This window comes from Camelina sativa, chromosome 17 (genome assembly GCF_030686135.1).
Source record: "Camelina sativa cultivar CO46 ecotype springtype chromosome 17, ASM3068613v1".
NCBI classification, from domain to species: Eukaryota; Viridiplantae; Streptophyta; class Magnoliopsida; order Brassicales; family Brassicaceae; genus Camelina; species Camelina sativa.
The window spans coordinates 24,482,513-24,506,029 of record NC_141896.1 but is presented as its reverse complement, the minus strand read 5'-3'; the positions used below and the strand labels follow the sequence as shown (position 1 = coordinate 24,506,029).

General features: G+C 39.9%; 1 protein-coding gene across 1 annotated transcript in view; it reads right to left on the bottom strand.

Moving 5' to 3' along the window:
* Positions 1 to 2,914: 2,914 nt before the first annotated feature.
* LOC147924281 (uncharacterized) overlaps positions 2,915 to 23,517 on the bottom strand; it is a 43,198-nt gene continuing 22,595 nt past the window's right edge. The window contains exon 4 of the mRNA XM_087496697.1: positions 2,915 to 2,956. Within this exon, the coding sequence (XP_087352823.1) occupies positions 2,915 to 2,956 (42 nt within the window). The remainder of the gene's footprint in view (positions 2,957 to 23,517) is intronic.

Sequence of the window (23,517 nt, the reverse complement as noted above, 5' to 3'; positions counted from 1 at the left end):
AATGGTTAGTTTATCCCATGAATCCATCCTCAGGAACCTTCTTTGTTTATTGAGTTTAAAGTCTTAATCTTGTTATTTGCCTGCTGTTTGATCTGTGTTATCTTTACTCTGTTTTTATTGCATTGCTCTGTTTTTCCGGATTCGTCTAGCTCGACCTACACTCGGTCGAGTGCTGCTCGAGTTCATCCCCAGAACTCTTGTTTATGATCTGTGTTTGTCTTGTTTCATTTCTGTTTAATTTCCATTGCATTCACTTAGCATCTAGTTCATCACTTGTCTTGCATTAGTTCTTATCTAGTGTTTACAGTTTCTGTTTCTGTTCTTAGTTCATAATCATTTTGTTTTATTTGCATCTAGTTCTTAGCTCTTGTAATTTATTTTCTGCATTTTATCATTATCATCATAGGATTGTTAGTGACAAACAATCATTACATTTGTCTTAACTTAGATTCATATGCACATCTTATCTGTTCACAAGCACTCAGACTGGATTGACACCCCTTATACTGCAACTGCATAAGGGGAATTGAAACACCCATCATTCATATATCATCTTTGCATACATCCACCATCATCACCACAAACATAAGAAATACATGTTTCAATTTGGCGCCGTTGCCGGTTTGAGTTTGTTATTGTGACATTTAGGATCCATATGAGTCTAAGATTAAGTTCTTTTGTGCATTTGTTAAGTTTCTGCACTTGAATCTTGTGTTTGGGGTTGAAGTTCCATTTCAGGTACCAGCTCGACCATCAGCTCGACCCCAGCTCGACCGAGTCGTGGTCGAGCACTTGCTCGAGCTAGACGCCGGATCTCTTTTACCCTCATTTTCCAGTCGACCTCACCTCCCACTTGAGCCTGTGCTCAGTCGTTTGCCTGGCAAAAATCGTTTGTGTTTTCTGTTTGAGTTAGTGACCATGTTTCAAGGCGGTCAGTTCCATTATGCACCTATGCACCAACAACAAAGTTTCCAGCCTCAATGGTGTCACCCTCCAGCATTTCAGACATACCAAGCCCAAGAACCTGACTTAAGAGCTATGATGCAACAATTATTGCTTGGGCAAGCCAATAAGCAGATTGAGGCAGCAAGGCAGTTTGGAGAGCTGAACCAAACATTGGATTCTTATTCTCATGACCTGCGTAACCAGCTTGAGAGTCTGACCTCTTCATTTCAGTGCATGGAGAGCTCCATTTCTTCTACTTCAGCTCCTAATCCACACCAACTTCCTGAACACGCTATTCCACACCAAAGGGAGATCACTGCTAAAGCTATCCATCTCCATGAGGAATATGTCACTGAGGACAGTGAGGTTCAAGGTGGGGAGGATTCATCACTAATTGAAGCCCAGAGTGAAGGTTTTACTAAGCAGACTGATGCAGAGAAACAACTCGACCAGGTGCTCGACCACACACACGATCGAGTACATGATCGAGTGACTGATCGAGTTGCAGACACAGAAGCTCTTAAGCCTGCTAGATACATTCCTCCTGCTTACAAGCCGCCTTTACCATTCCCAGGACGTTTCAAGGCACAAAAGATAAGAGAACTCAGGGAGATCATTGAGAAAAAGGAGAAGATAGCTTTGCAACAAGAGAAGGAGAAAGCCTTGAAAGAAGAGGTTGTTATTAAGGGAGTGATGGCTTTGAAGGATGAAGTAGTCATTGAAAAGAAGGATGTAATAGCCATACAACAGGAGGTTGTCATTGAGAAGAAGGAGGAAGTGATGGCTTTGCAACAAGAGGAAGTGAAAGTCTTGAAGGAAGTAATGGCTATACAAGAGACTATCACTGCTTACCAAGAAGAAGAGAGAGGACCTGCTTTGGAACAGTATGCTCCATACCCTCTCTATCAGGATTTTTTACTTGAGATGTCAAAGAAGAAGGCTCATGACCAAGATATGAAGGATTTGAAAGAGATTGGGAAAGCTATTGTCCCAACAAAGCTTGAAGATCCAGGCTCATTCAACTTACCCTGTTCCATTAGCTACATGCACTTCAATAAGTGCCTTTGTGATTTAGGAGCTTCAGTGAGCTTGATGCCATACTCAGTGGCTGAGAAGTTAGGGTATGAGGACTTCAAAAACAACAACTACTATGTCAGTCTAGCAGATGGATCCAAGAGGGATGTGGTTGGAGTGATTGAAAATCTCCCTATCAAAATAGGAGAAGCAAGGATCCCAACTGATTTTGCAATCATGAGTATGGAAAAAGAGCCTAAAGACCCTCTTATCTTGGGAAGGCCATTCTTAGCTACAGTTGGGGCAGTTATTGATGTGAAGATGGGGACTATCAAGCTCCACCTGACTGAAGACTTTACTATGAAGTTTGACATCAACAATCCCGCTAATCTGCCTTCAAAATATGATCCACCTTACACTATCAAAAGAAAGGAGGATCATGAGGTCTCAAGTGAGGAAACTGCTTCAAGGGGTAAGCTAACCTTTCAAGAAGATTCAGTGGAGAAGCTTAAGAATTCTGTTCAAGAACTGGCTGCTTTAGTCAAGGATATCCAAGTCAAGCTGAACAAAAATTCTTGGAAGAAGGCAAGGCCAAAGCTTAAGGTTAAAAAGGAACATGGTACAGGTGCTAAGGAAGTAGTGATCAAGAAGGAACACAAGTGTTATCAAGTAGAACCAGGGGGGATTTCATCACCTCCTTGGTCTCTAACTCAAGCCTGAAAAGGCATCAAAGTCAAGCTTAGTGACTCTAAACAAGCTCACTAGGGAGGAAGTCCCTAAGGTATCTTTGTATATATTGCTTTGGAATTTTGGTATTTTGATTTTTGCTTTAGTGTTTTCATGGTCAGGGAAGTAGAGGAGTCTGAATAGAAGAGTTAGGGACAAGTACTGGAGACACGCAATCCAGCTCGACCCCCCCACTCGGACATGCACTCGACCGAGTCCCGGTCGATCTCTATAGTCGAGCTGCTCCAAAGTCCTTCTCCAACCCACCAGCCTGACCCCAACTACTCATATGACAGCATGCAGATGGATGTGGACAACTACTTCCACAATCCCTAAGGTACCACTATCACCTTACCATTGTTTATACCATTGCATTTCATGTTGTGTTTTGTGTTGTGTTTTAATCTTGAATCTTCTCACAACTTTTTCACACAAGGGACTGTGTGATTTAAGTTTGGGGGAGGGTTCTAGATAGCATTTGATGTTGTGTTTTGTGTTCTTATTTCAAATTTTTATCATCATCATGTTAGCACTTGCATTAGCATCTAAGGCATAGAAAAACCATAAAAATTTGAAAATTTTTGAAAAAATCTTCATAAAAAAAAAAGAGTGTTCATGTAGTTTGCATTGCATATTAGGATCTTGTTTAGCATGTTTCATGTAGAATTGTATAATATTTGCATTAGGGATCTATGATGAGTATTTCCTTGTTAGCTTGCTTTATTCACTAGACTAGGATCAATGCCCAAGTTATTAGTACTTTGATGTTAGTTGAGTGGTTAGAAGCATAAGACTGAACCAAGCCTTGAATTCCTGCATTGCATTTGGTCTAAATTGAAGCATGTTGTGATTTGATTCCATTTCCTATCTATAAGAACCTAATATTGACTTTTAATTATCATTGTATGCATTGCTTTAAACTCATGGATACCATATACATATTTGGATCATCTTTCTCCTTTTTACCACTCTTGTTGATCCAAGTAGCTGATTTCACTTTTAAATCAGTTTCCTTACCCCTAACCAAACCTTTCTTTCAAGCCATGTTTATTCTTGTGTGTGTGAGGCCTTTTTGGGATTGAGCTTGGTAGAAAGTGTTAGGTTTGAACTGACAAGAGTAAGACCTTGTGTAGTTCTAGTTTGCATTTTTCAAACTAGATAGGACTAGGTGGTTCACTTGTTAGGTTTGGGACTTGGCTGTAATAAAAAGGAAAGAAAGAAAAGAGAAAGAAAAAAGGGTAGAGTCTTTAGGAGAGGAGTGTGTTTAAGTGAAAGCTAATGTCTAGTGAAAGGATGGGAAGTAAGAAAGTGTTATCTAAGATGGTTCTAGTCAAAAGAAAAAGAAAATAAAGCAAAGAGCAGTTTAGCAAAAAGCTTAAATGTCTTAAGAATAAGAAGAAAAGAGAACCATAGCAATCAATAAGAATCCCCCATCCCACTAGAAAGATCAAGTAAGAAACCTCTCCTAAGACTTGAAAACCAAAAGAGAAAAGGGTTAAAGAGAAAAGAAGAAGTTAAAGGGTAGCACTAGGATCATTTGGGTTTAGATTGTTAGGATAAACACTTTGGGTGCCTTTGGGTAGACAAGGTTTTATTTTTGTATGAGTTTAGGTGTTCTTACCTTTAGCATTCTTCTAAAGCTTAATCCATTTTTAATGAGAGAACCTTGATATTGACAAGCCCCACTCTGAAAAGAGACCATCATTGTCTCTAAAACCCTTTATTACCAAGCCAAATGAGTTTAAGCATTGCATAGAATTGATTCATGTTCTTGATTAATGAATGTTAAAGGAAATGGTTGATTTGAATGCATGTGAATATCTAAGGCTCAAATCAGTAAATGTTGTGATGTGCTTGTCTAAAGTTTTTAAGTATAGCTCTTCACCTTGCATTCTAGTACTAGTAACTTGGACATTGATTCTAGATGGTCTATTTGCAAGCTTTAGGAGCTGAGATCCCACTTTTAAACCTCACTTACCTTCTTATGTCTTGTTTATTTGCTTGAGGGCAAGCAAAGACTAAGTTTGGGGGTGTTGATGTTCATATATTTTACCATGTTTTCCCTTAGTTTATTCACATCTTTTGCATCTTTTTCTATCCATTCTCACCATTATTGTGCAGCTTTAGGACTAATCATGCATTATAGTGTAGTTGCATTGCATTTGCATCTTTTCATGCATAAACAGGTGATTTTGGAGCTTAAGGAGCATGGAAGCAATGAAGAAGAGATGTGAAGCAATCATGAAGAGGAAACAAGGGAGTTAAGGCTGAAGAACAAGGAATCCGGAGTCCAGCTCGACCAAGCACTCGACCGAGTGGGAGATGGACTCGACCGTGTGGAGTTGCACAAGAGAAGCCAGCTCGACCCCCAGCTCGACCGAGCACTGGTCGAGTTGACCGATGCGTGGACCACTTTGACTTTTCCCATTTTTAGGGCTTCCACCTTCCCCACTATATAAGGACTTGTACTGCAGCCACCTGAACCAAGTTTTTAATCTAGATTTTTAGTCAGCTTTTCAGATATTAAAAACCTAGTTTTTGCCTTTTAAGGAATATTATTCCTTTTGCTTTTTATTTTCTTTTTTGGATCTTGTACTTGGAAAAGAAGAATTTCCTCATACTTGTTGGTTGAATAACTTTCTAAGTATTGAGAATCTGAGTTTGATTTCTTCTTTAAAGTTGTAGATCTTAATCTTATCTTTCTAATCATGCAAGTTTCAATGATTTCTGGGTTTATGATTTGTTTGATCATGTCTTGTTGTGAGTAGTCTTCTTAGGATCTTGAGGATGGGTTAGGATAGATTGATCTTGTGGTATATCTGATTTGATCAAGCTTGATTGTTGTAGATCTCTTCTAGGCTAGATGTTCTTAATGCTGATTCTATATCTGAGAGGGTAGGATCTGATCTCAAGCTTTTTAGCATCACACCAATGTTTAAGAAGCATAGATAAGGCTAGATCTAGAGCTTACCATTAGGCTTGCTAAGAGATTAGAGGTCTTGTTTGGTTTGAGATGTATTGCTTAATGCCTGCTTGTGTAGATTCTTTTCATTGTGAGAGCAAGTCTAGGATTGCATAGGTTTGATTGTCTCTTGACCATGAGAGTGGGAGAGACTTTGTTGGGTTTTGCAAGAGAGAAAGCTCTTGACAAGGAAGAACAAAACCCCAATGGTTAAGTCTCCTTAAACCCACAACAAACTAACTCGATCTCAAGGGAAAGGAGAGAACATCAACTTGTGATGAACTCCCCATAAACAAGCTAGATAGAACCCAAATACTAGAGAGTAAGCGGATCCTAACTAGGAGAAGCACTAGTTTGAGACTTATCCTCTTATAGTATCACAACACTTAGAGTTTGTGTACTTAGGAGAAGGAGGATTAAGAATCAGTAATCTAGGCTAAGTAAAGCAGTAAATAAGAAGAGTTTAGGTGGATTTGAGAAGAGAATAGGCTGCCTTAAGGGCAGCCCCTAACCGCTAATCCTAAACTCTCTACATTGTTAATATGAAACAAGAACACAAGTATAGAGAGGAAATCGGTTTCTCTTCTATTGAATAATATTGTGATGTATTTTACATATGAGAGATTATACATTAATATAGGAGAAGAAGGTCATATGACCGTTAGACACAAAGAGAGAAGAAGAAGGTGATAGGGACGTTCTCAATTCAACTTGGTGAAAGCGACTTCCTTCCTTCACCAAACGCTCACGTGAATCTTCTCCCTTCCTTCCTTTTCCTTGTGAGATGGGCCTCTCTCTCTTGTAAGGCCTCGTTTTCCTTCTCCTAAGCCACTCAAACTTCGGCCTTTCCATCACATGGACCGAGAGCAGCCCTAAGAGCACGACCGTACGGACGGGCCTTCTCTTCATCGTACGGACGGGCCTGTACGGACGGGCCTGTACGGACGGGCCTGTACGGACGGGCCTTCTCTTCAATGTGTTCACGGCCTAACTGGCCGCTCACCGGACATGGGTCCGTTCACGGACACGGTACATGGTACCGGACACGGTACATGGTCGCTCACGGACACGGACATGGCCTTACCGGCCTTTACATGGCCTTTCCGGCCTGTCTTCTCTTCTTCCAAGGCTCGGCCTTACCGGCCTCTCCTCTCTCCTCCTTGGTACATTCTAATACTCCCCCGCACGCTTGATCGGTGGGACACCATGGGGACCAAAGATCAAGGGTGGACTAGTGTCATCTACCTCATTAAAAACCTCAACAAAGAAAACCTCTTGGGATAAAACTTTGTTAAGGGAAAAAGAGTATAGACTCCACTATCCATGATGTCCCATTGATCTTGGTTTGTCAAGAACCAGCTCTCTCCTCTTCAGGCCTTTGAACCGCTACACTCCTTAGCCCTTCTTGCCTTGAACTCACTTCATATGATCTCTCCAAGCTTGCACTTCTCGAATTTTCTTTTGAGGCTCTCATAGTCTCCTTCACCCTTGAAACAAGTGATAAAGAAGAAAAGAATAAGTGTTTGCTATGAGGAATATCAAAGAAAATTCTAAAGAAAACTTTAAAAGAACATATTAAAGAGTAAAGACTAGTAATAGAGCTAAGATAATGAATTTATGAATTAAAATAGAGAAGAGTTTAGAGCACAGCCTTTATGGTGTTTTGATGGATAGGAGGGAGAGAGTTGATCACTGTTGCGGTTTGGAATTCCTCCTTGAGACCGCTCCTCTAACCATGGTTTTAAACCCGGTCAGTTTTATTTGTCAGACTGACACATGCCCACTGAATCGGACATAACTTTCGAACGGCTGCTCGGATTGGTATGATTCCACTTCCACTGGCAAGATGACTCTGTGGTCTCGAACTTTAATGAAGAACGCGGAAGCCGAATCGCAGTGGAAGGGTTTCGTCCGAGTCGATCTTTGAGACGCTTCGGCTGAGCTTTAAGTAAAGACTTTTGCTTGTGGCCGAGCAGAATCTGTGAGGTACGGTCTGAAGTCACTTGATCTCCCCCGTAACCTTTACTTGATGATGGGCTGAAACCTCATCACCTCAGTTGAAGCCTTGTGCATCACCGTTCTTGTGCACATCCAATCAACAGTTGAAACCTTGTGCATCACCTTTCCTAAAGACCATTGTGCACATCCGATCAACAACTTGGCACTAACACACATGCTCTTGGACTGATTCATCACCTTCCACCAGCTTAACAAAGACTTGGTGGCCCTTGGTTCTAACTCCAGGCATTGTGCTGCGCTCTTACATGGCTATCTTGTAGCCTTCAACCTCGCCACTTCTTCTCCTTGAGATAGTGAGCGAGCTCCACACAATCTTCAATGCTGAAACTGAAACCAAAAATCAATGGAACAGATTCTAAACAAGGGATTGTTAGAGATTAGAGTATAGAGAATAATACTGAAATTAAATAGAGAATTTAGAGAATTAATAAGAGTATATATGGAGAATAGAAAGTGAGAGTATAAGGGAGAGTATTGGCGGTAGTATAAGATGAATGGAGAGTAGAATAGAGAATCTGCTCAAGAATTCTTATGGACAGAGTTTAACTCTGTTTTCTTGAGTTGAAAGAAGCTTTGACAGCCAAGAACATCCAAGAAGACAATCTCTTTTGGTGCTTTAATGGCTGAAACACAATGGACCTTATGGAAAATTAGTTTCTCCAAAGGTTTAACAACAAAACTCCTTGTAGAATCACTTAAACAAGTGTTCTTCAAGAGATTAAGGCTTTAGATCCACGAAGATAACATATAGAAGATGTTTTTCGTGGTCCCAAGCAAAGAAGAAACAACAAAAGCCTTTGGAACAGCCTATTGTCCAACGGTTAAAAGAATGCATCTTGGACCAACTTGAATCTATTTGACCAAGCGGGCTCTACATGCTAAAATAAAGTCTCTCTCTTCCTCAAACTCGAACCTGGACACACCATATGACCAGAAACAAAGCTTTCTCAACCTTGAGAAGAAGAAGAAGTGATTTAGTAATTAAACTTTAAAGGAAATTTAACAAAAGCAAAATTAAACCTTTAAAGGAAAATTAACTAAATCTTAAGAGAATCCTAGGAAAAATCCTAAGGATTTCGTGGCTCTATACAAGCCTAAAAAACACGTGAATCCTTACCAAGAACAAGAACAATTTGCTCCTTGGTTCATCACCACCTCAATTTAAACCCAAGCTTTTACCCAATCGGTGAAGCCTAAGGATGAGGTTTTAAAATCGATTTCTTTCACACACTTGGTCTATGAACTCTACAAAGACCCAAGACCAAGCTTACTCAACATTGAGCTGCTAGAGAATCGATTTAACAACAAAAGCAAAATTAAAGTTTTAAAGAAACTAAGCTAAGCGATTTAACACCTAGGCTAGGATTAAAACTTTAATTAAGCTAACTCCTAAGAGAACCAACTTGAGAACGAGTTTGAGTCACCAAGAACAGAGCCTGCTCTGATACCATGTTGGGTTTTGCAAGAGAGAAAGCTCTTGACAAGGAAGAACAAAACCCCAATGGTTAAGTCTCCTTAAACCCACAACAAACTAACTCGATCTCAAGGGAAAGGAGAGAACATCAACTTGTGATGAACTCCCCATAAACAAGCTAGATAGAACCCAAATACTAGAGAGTAAGCGGATCCTAACTAGGAGAAGCACTAGTTTGAGACTTATCCTCTTATAGTATCACAACACTTAGAGTTTGTGTACTTAGGAGAAGGAGGATTAAGAATCAGTAATCTAGGCTAAGTAAAGCAGTAAATAAGAAGAGTTTAGGTGGATTTGAGAAGAGAATAGGCTGCCTTAAGGGCAGCCCCTAACCGCTAATCCTAAACTCTCTACATTGTTAATATGAAACAAGAACACAAGTATAGAGAGGAAATCGGTTTCTCTTCTATTGAATAATATTGTGATGTATTTTACATATGAGAGATTATACATTAATATAGGAGAAGAAGGTCATATGACCGTTAGACACAAAGAGAGAAGAAGAAGGTGATAGGGACGTTCTCAATTCAACTTGGTGAAAGCGACTTCCTTCCTTCACCAAACGCTCACGTGAATCTTCTCCCTTCCTTCCTTTTCCTTGTGAGATGGGCCTCTCTCTCTTGTAAGGCCTCGTTTTCCTTCTCCTAAGCCACTCAAACTTCGGCCTTTCCATCACATGGACCGAGAGCAGCCCTAAGAGCACGACCGTACGGACGGGCCTTCTCTTCATCGTACGGACGGGCCTGTACGGACGGGCCTGTACGGACGGGCCTGTACGGACGGGCCTTCTCTTCAATGTGTTCACGGCCTAACTGGCCGCTCACCGGACATGGGTCCGTTCACGGACACGGTACATGGTACCGGACACGGTACATGGTCGCTCACGGACACGGACATGGCCTTACCGGCCTTTACATGGCCTTTCCGGCCTGTCTTCTCTTCTTCCAAGGCTCGGCCTTACCGGCCTCTCCTCTCTCCTCCTTGGTACATTCTAATAGACTTGTCTTAGATTAATATGTCTAGAGGTTAGCTCATAGCATTGCTTGAGATTTGTTGATCAAGTTAGATTACCACAATGGTTAGTTTATCCCATGAATCCATCCTCAGGAACCTTCTTTGTTTATTGAGTTTAAAGTCTTAATCTTGTTATTTGCCTGCAGTTTGATCTGTGTTATCTTTACTCTGTTTTTATTGCATTGCTCTGTTTTTCCGGATTCGTCTAGCTCGACCACTCACTCGACCTACACTCGGTCGAGTGCTGCTCGAGTTCATCCCCAGAACTCTTGTTTATGATCTGTGTTTGTCTTGTTTCATTTCTGTTTAATTTCCATTGCATTCACTTAGCATGTAGTTCATCACTTGTCTTGCATTAGTTCTTATCTAGTGTTTACAGTTTCTGTTTCTGTTCTTAGTTCATAATCATTCTGTTTTATTTGCATCTAGTTCTTAGCTCTTGTAATTTATTTTCTGCATTTTATCATTATCATCATAGGATTGTTAGTGACAAACAATCATTACATTTGTCTTAACTTAGTTCATATGCACATCTTATCTGTTCACAAGCACTCAGACTGGATTGACACCCCTTATACTGCAACTGCATAAGGGGAATTGAAACACCCATCATTCATATATCATCTTTGCATACATCCACCATCATCACCACAAACATAAGAAATACATGTTTCATGTGGAGAGTTTAAAAGCCACTTATAACTATTTTGTCCCAAAACAGGTTAAAACCAAGAAAACATTGTTTAGAAGCTGTAAACAGCTATGTTAGTGTTTATGGGGTTAAAATGTGTCTTAATCCAATGCAACTAACTAATTATAAGAGTTTGAGATAGATGTGGAGAGTTTAAAAGCCACTTATACCCATTTTGTCCCAAAACAGGCTAAAACCAAGAAAACATTGCTTAGAAGTTGTAAACAGCTATGTTAGTGTTTCTGGGGTTAAAATGTGTCTTAATCCAATGCAACTAACTAATTATAAGAGTTTGAGATAGATGTGAAGAGTTTAAAAGCCACTTATACCCATTTTGTCCCAAAACAGGCTAACAGCAAGAAAACATTGCTTAGTAGCTGTAAACAGCTATGTTAGTGTTTATGGGGTTAAAATGTGTCTTAATCCAATGCAACTAACTAAGTATAAGAGTTTGAGATAGATGTGGAGAGTTTAAAAGCCACTTATAACCACTTTGTCCCAAAACAGGTTAAAACCAAGAAAACATTGCTTAGAAGCTGTAAACAGCTATGTTAGTGTTTATGGGGTTAAAATGTGTCTTAATCCAATGCAACTAACTAATTATAAGAGTTTGAGATAGATGTGGAGAGTTTAAAAGCCACTTATACCTATTTTGTCCCAAAACAGGCTAAAACCAAGAAAACATTGCTTAGAAGTTGTAAACATCTATGTTAGTGTTTCTGGGGTTAAAATGTGTCTTAATCCAATGCAACTAACTAAGTATAAGAGTTTGAGATAGATGTGGAGAGTTTAAAAGCCACTTATAACCATTTTGTCCCAAAACAGGCTAAAACCAAGAAAACATTGCTTAGAAGCTGTAAACAGCTATGTTAGTGTTTATGGGGTTAAAATGTGTCTTAATCCAATGCAACTAACTAATTATAAGAGTTTGAGATAGATGTGGAGAGTTTAAAAGCCACTTATACCCATTTTGTCCCAAAATAGGCTAAAATCAAGAAAACATTGCTTAGAAGCTGTAAACAGCTATGTTAGTGTTTTTGGGGTTAAAATGTATCTTAATCCTATGCAACTAACTAATTATAAGAGTTTGAGATAGATGTGGTGTAAGACTTTGTAGAATAAAGAAGAGAATCAAGAGATTGATGAGAGATATCGGTAGACAAAGAGAATGAGGAAGAAGAAAAGATTAGGTTATTGTTCCATAAGAATATCGGTTACAATGTAGGCTAATGCCTATTTATATCATGAGAAACTCTAGGGCTACACCCTTTACAAACCGCACAGCTAAGTGATAGGGACAGGAAGAGAGAAGAGACTAATCCCAAGGTTGATAGCGACCCGTCTTAGTCTCCTTAAACCAAACATCACCCGTGACTCTTCTTGCTCCACTTGCGCTTTCCCTCCAACGGCTATCTTGGGAATTCTAGAGTCTTCTAATGGGCTTAGGATGAGCAGGCCTCCTCTCCATTCCTTATCACTAGAAGACTCGGCCATTTCACCACACTTGTACGGACAGCCCATATTCAATACTCGTACGGACGGCCATGGCTGCCTTAGGCTTATTCTTTTGATCAATACTCCCCCTCAAGCTTAGCCTAATGAAATGGCTAAGCTTGGAACCCGTGAAGCAGCACCTCATTAAAAAACCTTGACTTAGAAAACCTCATGGGACAAAACCAAGTCGAGGGAAAAAGAGTGTGCTGTCCACGGATTAGAGAAGCTTGATCATGGCCGTGTAATGTCTACAAGTCCAAGTTTGCTATAGATGTGATCACAAACCTTGGAGCTTGCAGACTTGGTGAAGATGTCAGCTAGCTGATCTTGACTCCTTGTGTGGCATGGTAACACCACTCCTTCTTCAATCTTCTCTCTCACCTTGTGGCAATCGCTTTCTATGTGCTTGGTCCTCTCATGAAAGACCGAGTTTGTAGCAATGTGGATGGCCGCTTCATTGTCGCAATGCATGGTCATGGGCTGCTTTGTTTCGATGCCTAAATCCTTGAGTAGACCCTTCAGCCATGTCATCTCGTTAGTGAGCTTCCTCATAGCTCTATACTCGGCCTCGGCGCTAGAGCATGAAACCACCTTTTGTTTCTTAGACCTCCATGTAACCAAGTTGCCTCCAACAAACGTGCAGTACCCAGTGGTGGATCTCCTATCCAGCGTGTCGCCATTGTAATCCGCATCACAATAGCCAACGATTTCGGTGTTGTCATTCTTGCCCATCCAAATACCTTGACCCGGACTGCCCTTGAGATAGCTTAGGATCCTTTCGACTTGACTCCATTGGTACTTGCTTGGTGCCTTCATATGTTGGCTAACCTGATTCACAGCATAGGATATGTCAGGTCGTGTGATAGTAAGGTATATCAGCTTACCTACAAGCCGGCGGTAGCGTGTGACGTCTAAGAATGGCTCGTCCATTGGTTCCTTAGGTCGGCCTTCTTTTGCCCGTAAGCTCTCCCCCTTTCGCTTGAGCTGGTAATCTTCATCAAGGGGCGTAGCAACCGGAGACACACCAAGCTTGCCAGTCTCCTCTAACAAGTCAAGAGTAAACTTGCGTTGTGAGAGGAAGAGTCCTTCCGGTGAGCGACAAATCTCAATACCAAGAAAGTATTTGAGTTCCCCAAGGTCCTTGATGTCAAATACCGACTTGAGAGAGTCCTTGGTGTCCTGAATGGCCGCCTTATCATCACCAGTCACGATGATGTCGTCGACGTATATGAGCACCACCACCCAACCAATAGAGGTGCGACGCGTGAAGAGAGTATGATCAGCCTCCGATCGCGTAAAACCATCAGTCTTGAGAGTGGAGCTTAGTTTGTGGTACCACGCTCGTGGGGACTGCTTAAGGCCATAGATGGCCTTACGTAGCCTCAAGACTTTTCCGGGTGTAACCATGTCTTCAAGGCCGGGAGGAGGCGTCATGTACACTTCTTCATCAAGTTCACCTTGAAGGAAGGCGTTCTTCACATCCATCTGCCATAAGTCCCATGAGAGGTTGACAGCAAGAGACAGCACAACCCGAACCGTATGGAGCTTGGCCACGGGTGCAAAGGTGTCCGTGTAGTCCGCGCCATAGGTTTGGGTGAAGCCACGGGCCACTAACCTGGCTTTATGCCGTTCAATGTCACCATTGCTCAAATACTTTATGGTAAACACCCATTTGGAGCTAACTGCCCGCTTGCCTTGAGGAAGATCCGATTCGTCCCACGTATGATTCCGGATCATGGCGCCAGTTTCATTCTTGACCGCATCTAACCAAACTTGATGTTCCTTAGCTTCATCATATGTCTGCGGGATCCAATTGGCGTCCACTTGGCCGAAGAAAGCTTGGTGATCAGCAGGTAACAGCTCAAGGGAACAAACGGACTGAATGGGATGAGCGACAGCTTGGCTGTTGTAATAGACACGCTTGTTCTTCCAAGTGGAGGGATCTGATCGAGGTCTGGTGCTCCGACGCAGGACTGGTGCCGGAAGTGGATCCACGCTAGGCAACACGGTGGGCGTACCGTCCGTAGGAGCCGTCTCCGTGTTTTCCTCGGCCGCCGCCGGAGCATGCGTGTCCGTTGTAGGGCCAGGGACGGGAACACCGGTTATGGGTAGGCCAGACCCGAGAGATTCACCATCTTGGGCTGAACCATTGTCATTTGCATCTCCTTGGTCAGACCCACCATCGGTAGAAATTTGACTTAGTGTTGGCCGCACGGCACCCGTTGGTGGAGATGGGTTGCCAAGGTGATCAAGAAGGAACCGTAGACTCGAAGCTCGGTCATTAGGTGAGTGAGAGAGATCTTTAAGGCTGTTCCAATCCCTCTTGTCATGGTAGCCCATATGTTCTAGAAACTGGACGTCTCGAGAGACATATAGTCGACTTGTGGCCGGATCATAACATTTGTACCCCTTTTGTGTGGTGGAGTAGCCAATGAACATACACTTTGTACTTTTGGCATCCAGCTTACTCCTTTGTTCTCCTGGTACTAACACAAAACAAACACAGCCGAAAACTCGTAAGTGATCAAGAGATGGTTTAAATTTGTTTAGTACTTCAAATGGAGATAAGTCATGAAGAACTCTAGTTGGTGTTCGGTTGATTAGGTAGCATGCAGTCATCACGGCATCACCCCAATATCGTTTAGGAACACTCGAATGGAACATGATTGCCCGCGCCACTTCCATGAGGTGCCGGTTCTTCCTCTCGGCCACACCATTTTGTTGTGGCGTGTAGGGACAACTAGTTTGATGGAGAATGCCATGCTTGGAGAGATGTTCTTTGAACTTGCAACTTGTGTATTCCCCCCCATTATCAGACCTAAGTACCTTAAGTTTAACATTGAAGTGATTAGTCACATAATTTTGAAAATTGATAAAGGCATCAAATACTCTATCTTTAGATGGCAACAAGGTAATCCAAGTGTATTTTGATTTTTCATCAATAAAAGTCACAAAATACTTGTTATTATCTCTAGATAGGCATGGTGATGTCCAAACATCTGAGTGAACCAAATCAAAACAATTCTCATAAATAGTAGTTGACTTAGGAAAGATAGACTTGCAATGTTTTCCAAGAATACAAGGTTCACAAGTAGAATTATCAAAAGAAATATTAGGAAACATCAACCCTAAAGCACGTGAATGTGGGTGGCCTAGCCTAGCATGCCACACCATATTCGAATCAACAACAAAACAAGACTTAGTAGAGGATAAATTTGGATCGGTTTTCTCTAGGACATAGAGATCTCCACTCCCTTGCCCTTCTCCAAGAACCTTTCCAGTCTCAATATCCTGAAAATAAACATTGTTAGGACCAAAGATTGCATAACAATTCAAATCATTTGTGGCCCTCTTAACCGATAGTAAATTGGAGGTAAAGGTAGGCATAAAGAAAGCTTTTGAGGTTTTATCAAATAGTTTCAAGTCCCCTATTCCCTTTACTGGTATTTGTTCTCCATTTGCAATAACAACATTTCCTAAGGCCGGTTTTATGTTGTCAATTAAACTAGGGTTACTAATCATATGATGTGAGGCTCCCGAGTCAATAACAAGCGATTTGCTAGGCCTAGAAGTAAAGAAAGAGATACCAGACTCCTTGAGTGAAGCAATGGAGCGGATGAGAGCCTCAAGGTCTGACTTCCTCACCACATCTCCGTAGGCTGCGGTCATGGCCACCTCATCTCCCTGCTTTGATGATCCGGCTCCTTTATCGCTAACCGCTTCCTTTGAGAGGTTGGCTTTGAACTTGGCCGGCTTGAGATGAGGATGGAGAACCCAGCACTTGTCTTTCAGATGACCCCGCTTCTTGCAGTGGTCGCACACCAACAACTTCCTCTCCTCTTGCTTGTACATTCCTTTGTTGGCCGAAGCAAGCTCCCCCTTACCGCTAAACAAGTCAAGGGATCCTTGCTCTTTCTGAATTTGGGAGCAAATATCCTCAAAGGAGGGGAGCTTCTCTGCCCTTAGGATGTGCTTCAAGAGGTCGTTGAAGGACGGGTTCAAGGTAAGTAGGAGTCCGAAGACTTTGTCTTGCTCCTTTCTTTCGTTTAGCACACTTGCCTCAAGTGTACTTGGCCGCAACATGTCAAGCTCGGACCATAGTGCACGGAACTTACCAAGATGCTTAGTGAACTCCACATCATCTTGGTTAAGATCATTTATGGCCTTCTTGACCTCAAAGACTCTAGTCATGTTAGAGACATTACCATACACGCCTTTAAGTGTTTCCCACAGTTCCTTGGCCGTCTCGCAATATGAGTAGGCCTCAAGGATAGGCGTGTCCAGAGAGTTTTGGAGAACAGATAGGACAACTTGGTCTTCTTGGAACCATTTGGCCTTCCTCTCGCTCTCTTCCTCCGCTTCCGCCTCGGAAGCGTCCTCTCCTTTGGGGTTTTTCTTTGGGACATAGTCGGACTCGACATGACTCCAAAGGCCACGACCTCCAAGGGCGGTTCTTGTGGTTCTTGTCCACAGCAAGTAGTTTGTCCCCTTTAGGACAACCGGTGAAACAATGGGCTTGGCGTTTTCCATGGTCGGATTTCTATGGACCGATGGGTAAAGCTTTTACCCGGAGAATAAATGGGATGCGAGTAAGAAGAAACGAAGATAAGGAGACTAGAGTGTAGAAATGAGTAGGAGAATGAGATTAGACTGTAGAGAATCGAAGAACTTGCTCTGATACCATGTAAGACTTTGTAGAATAAAGAAGAGAATCAAGAGATTGATGAGAGATATCGGTAGACAAAGAGAATGAGGAAGAAGAAAAGATTAGGTTATTGTTCCATAAGAATATCGGTTACAATGTAGGCTAATGCCTATTTATATCATGAGAAACTCTAGGGCTACACCCTTTACAAACCGCACAGCTAAGTGATAGGGACAGGAAGAGAGAAGAGACTAATCCCAAGGTTGATAGCGACCCGTCTTAGTCTCCTTAAACCAAACATCACCCGTGACTCTTCTTGCTCCACTTGCGCTTTCCCTCCAACGGCTATCTTGGGAATTCTAGAGTCTTCTAATGGGCTTAGGATGAGCAGGCCTCCTCTCCATTCCTTATCACTAGAAGACTCGGCCATTTCACCACACTTGTACGGACAGCCCATATTCAATACTCGTACGGACGGCCATGGCTGCCTTAGGCTTATTCTTTTGATCAATATGTGGAGTGTTTAAAAACCACTTATACCCATTTTGTCCCAAAACAGGCTAACAGCAAGAAAACATTGCTTAGTAGCTGTAAACAGCTATGTTAGTGTTTATGGGGTTAAAATGTGTCTTAATCCAATGCAACTAACTAAGTATAAGAGTTTGAGATAGATGTGGAGAGTTTAAAAGCCACTTATACCCATTTTGTCCCAAAACAGGCTAAAACCAAGAAAACATTGCTTAGAAGTTGTAAACATCTATGTTAGTGTTTCTGGGGTTAAAATGTGTCCTAATCTAATGCAACTAACTAATTATAAGAGTTTGAGATAGATGTGGAGAGTTTAAAAGCCACTTATACCCATTTTGTCCCAAAATAGGCTAAAGTCAAGAAAACATTGCTTAGAAGCTGTAAACAGCTATGTTAGTGTTTCTGGGGTTAAAATGTATCTTAATCCAATGCAACTAACTAATTATAAGAGTTTGAGATAGATGTGGATAGTTTAAAAGCCACTTATACCCATTTTGTCCCAAAACAGGCTAAAACCAAGAAAACATTGCTTAGAAGTTGTAAACAGCTATGTTAGTGTTTCTGGGGTTAAAATGTGTCTTAATCCAATCCAACTAACTAATTATAAGAGTTTGAGATAGATGTGAAGAGTTTAAAAGCCACTTATACCCATTTTGTCCCAAAACAGGCTAACATCAAGAAAACATTGCTTAGTAGCTATAAACAGCTATGTTAGTGTTTATGGGGTTAAAATGTGTCTTAATCCAATGCAACTAACTAAGTATAAGAGTTTGAGATAGATGTGGAGAGTTTAAAAGCCACTTATACCCATTTTGTCCCAAAACAGGCTAACAGCAAGAAAACATTGCTTAGTAGCTGTAAACAGCTATGTTAGTGTTTATGGGGTTAAAATGTGTCTTAATCCAATGCAACTAACTAAGTATAAGAGTTTGAGATAGATGTGGAGAGTTTAAAAGCCACTTATAACCATTTTGTCCCAAAACAGGTTAAAACCAAGAAAACATTGCTTAGAAGCTGTAAACAGCTATGTTAGTGTTTATGGGGTTAAAATGTGTCTTAATCCAATGCAACTAACTAATTATAAGAGTTTGAGATAGATGTGGAGAGTTTAAAAGCCACTTATACCTATTTTGTCCCAAAACAGGCTAAAACCAAGAAAACATTGCTTAGAAGTTGTAAACATCTATGTTAGTGTTTCTGGGGTTAAAATGTGTCTTAATCCAATGCAACTAACTAAGTATAAGAGTTTGAGATAGATGTGGAGAGTTTAAAAGCCACTTATAACCATTTTGTCCCAAAACAGGCTAAAACCAAGAAAACATTGCTTAGAAGCTGTAAACAGCTATGTTAGTGTTTATGGGGTTAAAATGTGTCTTAATCCAATGCAACTAACTAATTATAAGAGTTTGAGATAGATGTGGAGAGTTTAAAAGCCACTTATACCCATTTTGTCCCAAAATAGGCTAAAATCAAGAAAACATTGCTTAGAAGCTGTAAACAGCTATGTTAGTGTTTTTGGGGTTAAAATGTATCTTAATCCTATGCAACTAACTAATTATAAGAGTTTGAGATAGATGTGGAGTGTTTAAAAACCACTTATACCCATTTTGTCCCAAAACAGGCTAACAGCAAGAAAACATTGCTTAGTAGCTGTAAACAGCTATGTTAGTGTTTATGGGGTTAAAATGTGTCTTAATCCAATGCAACTAACTAAGTATAAGAGTTTGAGATAGATGTGGAGAGTTTAAAAGCCACTTATACCCATTTTGTCCCAAAACAGGCTAAAACCAAGAAAACATTGCTTAGAAGTTGTAAACATCTATGTTAGTGTTTCTGGGGTTAAAATGTGTCCTAATCTAATGCAACTAACTAATTATAAGAGTTTGAGATAGATGTGGAGAGTTTAAAAGCCACTTATACCCATTTTGTCCCAAAATAGGCTAAAGTCAAGAAAACATTGCTTAGAAGCTGTAAACAGCTATGTTAGTGTTTCTGGGGTTAAAATGTATCTTAATCCAATGCAACTAACTAATTATAAGAGTTTGAGATAGATGTGGATAGTTTAAAAGCCACTTATACCCATTTTGTCCCAAAACAGGCTAAAACCAAGAAAACATTGCTTAGAAGTTGTAAACAGCTATGTTAGTGTTTCTGGGGTTAAAATGTGTCTTAATCCAATCCAACTAACTAATTATAAGAGTTTGAGATAGATGTGAAGAGTTTAAAAGCCACTTATACCCATTTTGTCCCAAAACAGGCTAACATCAAGAAAACATTGCTTAGTAGCTATAAACAGCTATGTTAGTGTTTATGGGGTTAAAATGTGTCTTAATCCAATGCAACTAACTAAGTATAAGAGTTTGAGATAGATGTGGAGAGTTTAAAAGCCACTTATAACTATTTTGTCCCAAAACAGGTTAAAACCAAGAAAACATTGCTTAGAAGCTGTAAACAGCTATGTTAGTGTTTATGGGGTTAAAATGTGTCTTAATCCAATGTAACTAACTAATTATAAGAGTTTGAGATAGATGTGGAGAGTTTAAAAGCCACTTATACCCATTTTGTCCCAAAACAGGCTAAAACCAAGAAAACATTGCTTAGAAGTGGTAAACAGCTATGTTAGTGTTTCTGGGGTTAAAATGTGTCTTAATCCAATGCAACTAACTAATTATAAGAGTTTGAGATAGATGTGAAGAGTTTAAAAGCCACTTATACCCATTTTGTCCCAAAACAGGCTAACAGCAAGAAAACATTGCTTAGTAGCTGTAAACAGCTATGTTAGTGTTTATGGGGTTAAAATGTGTCTTAATCCAATGCAACTAACTAAGTATAAGAGTGTGAGATAGATGTGGAGAGTTTAAAAGCCACTTATAACCATTTTGTCCCAAAACAGGTTAAAACCAAGAAAACATTGCTTAGAAGCTGTAAACAGCTATGTTAGTGTTTATGGGGTTAAAATGTGTCTTAATCCAATGCAACTAACTAATTATAAGAGTTTGAGATAGATGTGGAGAGTTTAAAAGCCACTTATACCCATTTTGTCCCAAAATAGGCTAAAGTCAAGAAAACATTGCTTAGAAGCTGTAAACAGCTATGTTAGTGTTTCTGGGGTTAAAATGTATCTTAATCCAATGCAACTAACTAATTATAAGAGTTTGAGATAGATGTGGAGAGTTTAAAAGCCACTTATACCCATTTTGTCCCAAAACAGGCTAAAACCAAGAAAACATTGCTTAGAAGTTGTAAACAGCTATGTTAGTGTTTCTGGGGTTAAAATGTGTCTTAATCCAATGCAACTAACTAATTATAAGAGTTTGAGATAGATGTGAAGAGTTTAAAAGCCACTTATACCCATTTTGTCCCAAAACAGGCTAACAGCAAGAAAACATTGCTTAGTAGCTATAAACAGCTATGTTAGTGTTTATGGGGTTAAAATGTGTCTTAATCCAATGCAACTAACTAAGTATAAGAGTTTGAGATAGATGTGGAGAGTTTAAAAGCCACTTATAACTATTTTGTCCCAAAACAGGTTAAAACCAAGAAAACATTGCTTAGAAGCTGTAAACAGCTATGTTAGTGTTTATGGGGTTAAAATGTGTCTTAATCCAATGCAACTAACTAATTATAAGAGTTTGAGATAGATGTGGAGAGTTTAAAAGCCACTTATACCCATTTTGTCCCAAAACAGGCTAAAACCAAGAAAACATTGCTTAGAAGTTGTAAACAGCTATGTTAGTGTTTCTGGGGTTAAAATGTGTCTTAATCCAATGCAACTAACTAATTATAAGAGTTTGAGATAGATGTGAAGAGTTTAAAAGCCACTTATACCCATTTTGTCCCAAAACAGGCTAACAGCAAGAAAACATTGCTTAGTAGCTGTAAACAGCTATGTTAGTGTTTATGGGGTTAAAATGTGTCTTAATCCAATGCAACTAACTAAGTATAAGAGTTTGAGATAGATGTGGAGAGTTTAAAAGCCACTTATAACCATTTTGTCCCAAAACAGGTTAAAACCAAGAAAACATTGCTTAGAAGCTGTAAACAGCGATGTTAGTGTTTATGGGGTTAAAATGTGTCTTAATCCAATGCAACTAACTAATTATAAGAGTTTGAGATAGATGTGGAGAGTTTAAAAGCCACTTATACCCATTTTGTCCCAAAACAGGCTAAAACCAAGAAAAAATGCTTAGAAGTTGTAAACATCTACGTTAGTGTTTCTGGGGTTAAAATGTGTCTTAATCCAATGCAACTAACTAAGTATAAGAGTTTGAGATAGATGTGGAGAGTTTAAAAGCCACTTATAACCATTTTGTCCCAAAACAGGCTAAAACCAAGAAAACATTGCTTAGAAGCTGTAAACAGCTATGTTAGTGTTTATGGGGTTAAAATGTGTCTTAATCTAATGCAACTAACTAATTATAAGAGTTTGAGATAGATGTGGAGAGTTTAAAAGCCACTTATACCCATTTTGTCCCAAAATAGGCTAAAATCAAGAAAACATTGCTTAGAAGCTGTAAACTGCTATGTTAGTGTTTCTGGGGTTAAAATGTATCTTAATCCAATGCAACTAACTAGTTATAAGAGTTTGAGATAGATGTGGAGTGTTTAAAAACCACTTATACCCATTTTGTCCCAAAACAGGCTAACAGCAAGAAAACATTGCTTAGTAGCTGTAAACAGCTATGTTAGTGTTTATGGGGTTAAAATGTGTCTTAATCCAATGCAACTAACTAAGTATAAGAGTTTGAGATAGATGTGGAGAGTTTAAAAGCCACTTATAACCATTTTGTCCCAAAACAGGTTAAAACCAAGAAAACATTGCTTAGAAGCTGTAAACAGCTATGTTAGTGTTTATGGGGTTAAAATGTGTCTTAATCCAATGCAACTAACTAATTATAAGAGTTTGAGATAGATGTGGAGAGTTTAAAAGCCACTTATACCCATTTTGTCCCAAAATAGGCTAAAGTCAAGAAAACATTGCTTAGAAGCTGTAAACAGCTATGTTAGTGTTTCTGGGGTTAAAATGTATCTTAATCCAATGCAACTAACTAATTATAAGAGTCTGAGATAGATGTGGAGAGTTTAAAAGCCACTTATACCCATTTTGTCCCAAAACAGGCTAAAACCAAGAAAACATTGCTTAGAAGTTGTAAACAGCTATGTTAGTGTTTCTGGGGTTAAAATGTGTCTTAATCCAATGCAACTAACTAATTATAAGAGTTTGAGATAGATGTGGAGAGTTTAAAAGCCACTTATACCCATTTTGTCCCAAAATAGGCTAAAATCAAGAAAACATTGCTTAGAAGCTGTAAACTGCTATGTTAGTGTTTCTGGGGTTAAAATGTATCTTAATCCAATGCAACTAACTAATTATAAGAGTTTGAGATAGATGTGGAGTGTTTAAAAACCACTTATACCCATTTTGTCCCAAAACAGGCTAACAGCAAGAAAACATTGCTTAGTAGCTGTAAACAGCTATGTTAGTGTTTATGGGGTTAAAATGTGTCTTAATCCAATGCAACTAACTAATGTTGGGATTTATGAGACAAAGCTCACAAGAGAGGGTAGACAAACACTTGGTGAATGAATCCCCCTTTACCCACAACAAACTAACTCATTCTCAAGGGGGAGGAGAGAACATCAACTTGTGATGAACTCCCCATAAACAAGCTAGATAGAACCCAAATACTAGAGAGTAAGCGGATCCTAACTAGGAGAAGCACTAGTTTGAGACTTATCCTCTTCTAGTATCACAACACTTAGAGTTTGTGTACTTAGGAGAAGGAGGATTAAGAATCAGTAATCTAGGCTAAGTAAAGCAGTAAATAAGAAGACTTTAGGTGAGATTTGGGAAGAGAATAGGCTGCCTTAAGGGCAGCCTCTAACCGATTCCCTAAACTATCTACATTGAAGCTAAGAACAAGAACACAAGGTAAAAGAGGGGAAATCGGATTCTCTTCTTATTGAATAATATTGTGATACATATGAGATGAAATACAAAGCTT